The 6,086-nt window shown below is 34.4% G+C and overlaps 1 protein-coding gene across 1 annotated transcript; it reads left to right on the forward strand.

Annotated features, from left to right (window-relative positions):
• The first annotated feature begins 210 nt into the window (after positions 1-210).
• LOC139485710 (perivitellin-2 67 kDa subunit-like) lies at positions 211-5,380 on the forward strand. Its single transcript, XM_071270353.1, has 4 exons — positions 211-767; positions 1,789-2,369; positions 3,869-4,028; positions 4,537-5,380. The coding sequence occupies exons 1-4, from the start codon at positions 543-545 to the stop codon at positions 5,299-5,301; spliced, it is 1,731 nt and encodes a 576-aa protein (XP_071126454.1). The 5' UTR covers positions 211-542; the 3' UTR covers positions 5,302-5,380.
• Positions 5,381-6,086: the final 706 nt, after the last annotated feature.

Raw genomic sequence — 6,086 nt, forward strand, 5'->3', positions numbered from 1 at the left:
GTCAATATTATCTTAAAGTAGTTTTTAAGGTTTTTAAGTTGATGTTTACCCATTGTGGAATCTATATATATTTTATTATTGTGGTAGGGGTAAATTTGAACTCTGAAAATTCAGTTTCTAGCAACCAGACTTTTTTTTAGTTTTTTTTTCAATAATCACTATTTCTAATTTAAAGATACTATAACACAGCTGGATTAATTTTATATTCTTATTGTATTAAACTCCTTATCTAAATTTTAGACAAGACTGATATAGATGGTTTGTCGTCGCTAAATAACAATACTGTAGGTAAAAATTTTCTCCTCAGCGTGGTTACTTATTTTCAGAAAGTAACAACTTCTTCAAATATAACATTTTAAGAAATAGTAAACACTTCCTTGTGATGAAAAGGTGTGTACTTATAATTGATAGCTGTCCAATAGTTGTATTGTGTTTCTGTCTCAATTGTTTAAGTTCAATATACTTCCTTTACATCCGGATATATATAAACAAACTTCAATTTTTACGTGTGTACTTTTAACCTATCTTCTTCGTTTAAGAGGATGGAGATTCGAAGACTTAGTTTTCTTTTCTTTGCTACTGTTCTACCAAATATCTTATTGGCTAAAAATTGTGGAAATGTTCCACCATTTTTAAGTCGTCTGCGAGATGGAGTCGACATTACAAAACTCGACCTGTTACCGTTAGATTTGGGGGCCAATGATGGATTTAAAAATCCTGTTTTTGATTTCACTTGTGACTTTGAAACGACGAGAACTATTAATAATGTAAGTATAAACATAACAATTATTCTATGTTCATTTTTTTTTATTAATTGTGTAGGATGAACATTATAATAATTACAATTTTTGCGTGTGTGTAACGTGCATTAAATACCGATTAAAAGATTAAATCGACTAAGTGCTACAAGAGGAAATTCGCAAATTATTAATAATGCTCAAATTTGATTCCATCGAATACTTATTCTAAAACAAAGTGTCATTTATTTATCACGTTTTTTTTCTCATTTTTGTTATTTTCAAAGTAGTTCTCAATTCTTGATGTTTTAAATTCAATTTTTCTCTATTCTTTATAAGCTTGCACCCCGGTATTCTCTATGTATAGGTTAGACAATAGTTGGTCGTGTTAATAAAAAAATAAAGCCCAAGGCGTAGCCAAGGGCTTTAACTGTTCAAGAAAATATTGCCGTTGCCGCCTTCAATATGATTTCAATGCATGAAGGAGTTTTTATTACAAAACAATCATTGGGTGAAACTAGGTCGTATGTCAATCTAAAATGTCTAGATTACTTGATAATATTACCGCAGCAGTGGCGGATCTAAGGAGTGGGTTCCGGGGGTACAATTGTTGACAATTGATGCGTTTGAATATCCATTTATCCTCGATTTGAAACCACTTTTCGAAGGGGATAATTATTTATCTTATTATATTAATCATATTTAAAACAAATCCTTTATGCAAAGCAAAAATTGGAAATGTGTCAAGAAAGTAACTATGTACATACATATTGAGATGTGCCTGACGTATTGTAACTGCATACAATGTTGGTAGTAGACAGTTAGTGACACATACTAACATGTTTAAATATCCAGTTTCTATATCCGCGATAATAATATGAATACATTTCTATTAACTTAGATGTTTAGAAACCCTTTTTAATGATAATGTTTCTTCTTCAGCTTTCGTAGGTTTGTTATCTAGTTGTATCTTTCGATATTTTCATTTTCCCTTTATACTAGCTGTTCCTATATAAATGTAATTTACATTTTTTTTTAAATTAAAATTTAGGTTCAGTATAATATCCCAGATCAAGTTTGGAGTGTAGTGAACATTCCAACTGGATGGCTATCTTCAAATATTGAAATCCATAAAACTAGCCATGCTGTTAAAAAATCTATGGGCAGAAAGGTGGATGTTGGTTATGGAGAAGGCATTTTTTCTGCGAGTGGATCATACAAGAAAGTTCAAGATTACATCACAAACTCATCAAAGTACATAGAGGAAGTGACGTCATATACATCCGGGTACAAGATTAACATGATGCCTGATTGGGCACTAGAATTTGGTAGAGTCGCAAAAATGTACATCGAGCGATTCCTTCCAAAAACTTTTAATGACACCACAACTTCGCAATATATGAGATTTATTGATACATTTGGAACACATTACTTCAACCAGGGTAAATTCGGTGGTCTTCTGAGATTAATTCTTGCTACGGACGAAAGCTACTATCATAGCAAAACTGACAGTCAAGTTGAAGCACAAGCTAGTGCTACATTCTTTAACATAATAAAACTTGGCGGCGGAGGTTCATCTGGAAGACAGACGGTAGATGAGGCATTCACAAGAGCTACGAGAAAAAGTGTTAGGTAATTAACTTGCCATTGTCTATTTTTGTGTAGTAACGTACGCGCAAGGTCTGTTTTATGTCTTACAAACGAAACATTACAAAACCAATGGTGATCCCACTCAATTTGAGATTTTAAGTTTCATAATTATTTGATCTTTTTCATGATAAAGGGGGGATTTTCAAGTTTTCGGACAATACTGAATAATAATCATACTGATAAAAATGCTTTGAGCAGTTTTCATGAAACTTTGGTGACTGGTTTATATATATATATATATATATAAGAATAAGCTACCTTTAGTCTTAACGTTTTTTTTCTGATATGAAATTGAGCAGTAATGGAACTCGATTCTTTGAAAAAGCGACTGGCTCATGGCGAAGCTTCTCATTGTTACTAGTAGTTATTTTTATGTTTTCTATCAATTGGACGAGTTAAACTCTTTTCAGAAGATTTTTTATACTAGTAGTTTGTTCTAAACATGTGCTGTCACACCACTATCCAATGTTAGGGGAGGCTTGCCACACCCTCTTACCCGCCACGTTCTGTGTTTACCTCATCAAAGTCAATATAGTGGATGTAATTCAGTACCTGATCTATAATAAATTTCATTTTCGTTAATAGTTTTGTGCATAAGTCATGCCGTTTTTTTTCTCATTTGAAAGGTTTTACATTGGTCATTTTTGGGGTCTTTTATAGTTTTATTTGGGTTCTGCTCATTGTTCGAGAGACCATACGATGACTAACAGTTGCATACCTCCAACGTCAGTTGGACCCGCTAAGAGAGTTGTTTCATCGACAATCATATTATTTCTTCAGATTTTAAATGGTTAATATCATTATTTTGCAATGATTAAGAAAAAAACTTATCAATCTAAATGTTATGAGATTCAGTCTATGAATACTAGACAAATTTATGTTGTCCTCATTCTTTACAACAGCTGAAAAGGCGCGGGAATCCCATGCCTTACTTATCTGTCTTGTATCCTTTTAAATAACATGGTACTAGTAGTAACGTTATGTCTTGAGTATATGTCTACTAGACACCGGTATTAAGAATTCGTTATGTACAACACCGCTTAACTTCATCAAAGTACTTTAATTTCTTCCTCTCTAGTAACCGGTCTCTAGTAACGAAAGAAGCATTACATTCCAATCCTGTCTTGTAACGAAAACAACACTAGATTCCGATCCTCTATTGTTACGAAAACAGTTTTACGTTCCGAATACAAAGATATTGTTATATCGACGATGATGGAATTTTTTAACGACATTGACTGGCTTTACAGTCTTCGCACGGTCGGTATTGTCATTTGGAATCCGACATTTTGGTAGACTCCTACAATATCTCAACAACTAAACGTATTACCTTGGCCTTGAACTTTCATAACATTTAGGAAGGTAATTAGATTTGAAATAAAAAAAAAGGACGATAAACGCCAAAAAAAATGTCATAATATATAGATAACAATAATATGAAGTCAATTATTGTCTATACACACGTCTCATTATTCTTGTAGATACTATGGAGGTAGTACCAATTTGATAGTAACTAATGGAATATCGGCATGGCAACCTACTGTAGCAGGAAGTCCGTGGCTATTTGGCGGGAGTTTGACGGAAATATCTGGAATGATTGCTGACAGAAGCAAACGACTTTCAATGAAAAGAGCCATACAGGTACGTGTATGAATTCTCGTATATTTGTTGTCACATGATTCAGATTGGGCAGCAATTATGACATTACTTTTAAGCCTCGTGCAAACAAAGTCTCCCATTCGAGACTCAGATGTGCTGCTTCATCATTTGGCGTCGGCGTAAACACTAGTTAAGTTTGTGATTTAGTAAGTTTAGACAAAAAAATGTTTTCTAATGTTGACATTTATTTTTCTTTTCTTTTTTTTTAAATAACTTAACACGTGTTGCACATGCGTAATCGTCATCAGCTAATGGTCCATTTGAAGTTCTCATGAATACTGTTCTAAATACTGTTGAATTATCAATTTGCAAGCCAAGGTTTTTGGGCTGACCTGACCAAACTGAAAGTCAATAAAGAAATATAATTTCTTAATTCTGCTTGTAAAAATGTTTGATTTTTTTTTTAAATAGTATATTTTTCATCTAAAAGGAATTGTTTCCCCTGGTCCTATGCATGATATTAATGTGGTTGTATTTTTCTTTTTACTAGGTTTATATGGATAAAGCATACATGGAAGAACTACTCAGAATTATTGCATGGTATTACACAAGTGGGAAATGGGACCAGCATAGAAATGCTTTGAATAACTACAACAGCCAAGTACATGTGCTATTACAACAGAGCTTACCAGACCACAATGCAGTTGTGATGCTTGCAAATACCATAGAGACAGCAACTCTTGTTCCAGACTGGTTCCGTAATACTAGACTTTGCTATAACTGGTACCCTGATGGTGACGGAGGACAATGTGGGGGCGGAGCTGCACGTCAACTTTGTGCAAATGTCAACCAATGGACAGGTTACTACAGAGATGATACTGACAGACGTGGAGGTGGGTGTCGAATGAGGTGGGGTATCATGTCGAATGGCTACGACGATTGGTTTAGAAATGTTCAGATTTGTTATAAATGGTGGCCTGATGGTGATGGTGGTCAGTGCGGAGGTGGTGCTTCAAGACTTCTCTGTGCAAATATAAATTCGTACACTGGTTACTATAGAGATGACACAGATAGAAGAGGTGGAGGTTGTAAAATGCAGTGGAAGTTATCAGTTCCAACGAGTGCTCCTTTGTGGATTCAGAATGCTGAGCTGTGCTATCAATGGTATCCAGACGGGGATGGAGGACAGTGTGGAGGTGGTGTTCCAAGGCTTCTATGTGCGAGAGCTAATACATACACGAGAGCTTACCGTGATGATACAGATAGGCGTGGTGGAGGGTGCCGAATGAGATGGAGCATAAAAGTCATGTCTTAATTTTTGTCAATGTATATACCAGATAAAATATTTTAAAAAAATACCCACGTGTTTCTACAATAAATTATATTGACCTCAAGCAGTTTCTTTAACTTCAAATCAACTTAGTATGGGTTTTGTTCATTGTTAAAGGCCCGTACGGTGACCTTTAGTTGTTAGTTTCTGTGTTATGTGGTCTCTTTTTGAGAGTTGTCTCATTGGCAATCATACCACATCTGCTTAATTTTATATTTAGTGAAAAAATTAAGTGACAAAACATAACGGGATGAACTTTAAATACTGACATATTTGCTCTTCATTGAAGACGAAGATAAATGATTTCTAATTTCTAAGTCTAATTTGACTTGCTTGCCGTGTCGAGACCTTTGCGGTGCATTTAAGGGTTTGGCCCATCGATGTCATGGGTTATCCCGCTCATGTCAATAAATGCAAATTATCTCATAAATGGTTTCAATGCGAATGCTGACAACCCCCTTTCTAATGCCATAATGGCACCAAATTTGTTTCGAGGTTTGCGAAGTAAGATGGAAGCGGAAATTTGGTAACAAAAAGTTTGTTACTACATCTGGTATTTTCAAACTCAAAATTAATTTACTTGCTGCGAAAAAAACCCAATACAAAACTGTGCTTCCGATATAAAATTGATTTAAATTTAGAATGTCCATTTTGATGAATTGTTTTATGAATAACCGAAAGCATTGTAAATCGCATCAATGCTCTAACAAATGTCACCATGTTTAAAGGTAAGCGAATACTTATAGTTGTTTTTGTAATATGTGCGGATC

The sequence above is a fragment of the Mytilus edulis genome, chromosome 8 (genome assembly GCF_963676685.1).
Source record: "Mytilus edulis chromosome 8, xbMytEdul2.2, whole genome shotgun sequence".
Lineage (NCBI taxonomy): Eukaryota > Metazoa > Mollusca > Bivalvia > Mytilida > Mytilidae > Mytilus > Mytilus edulis.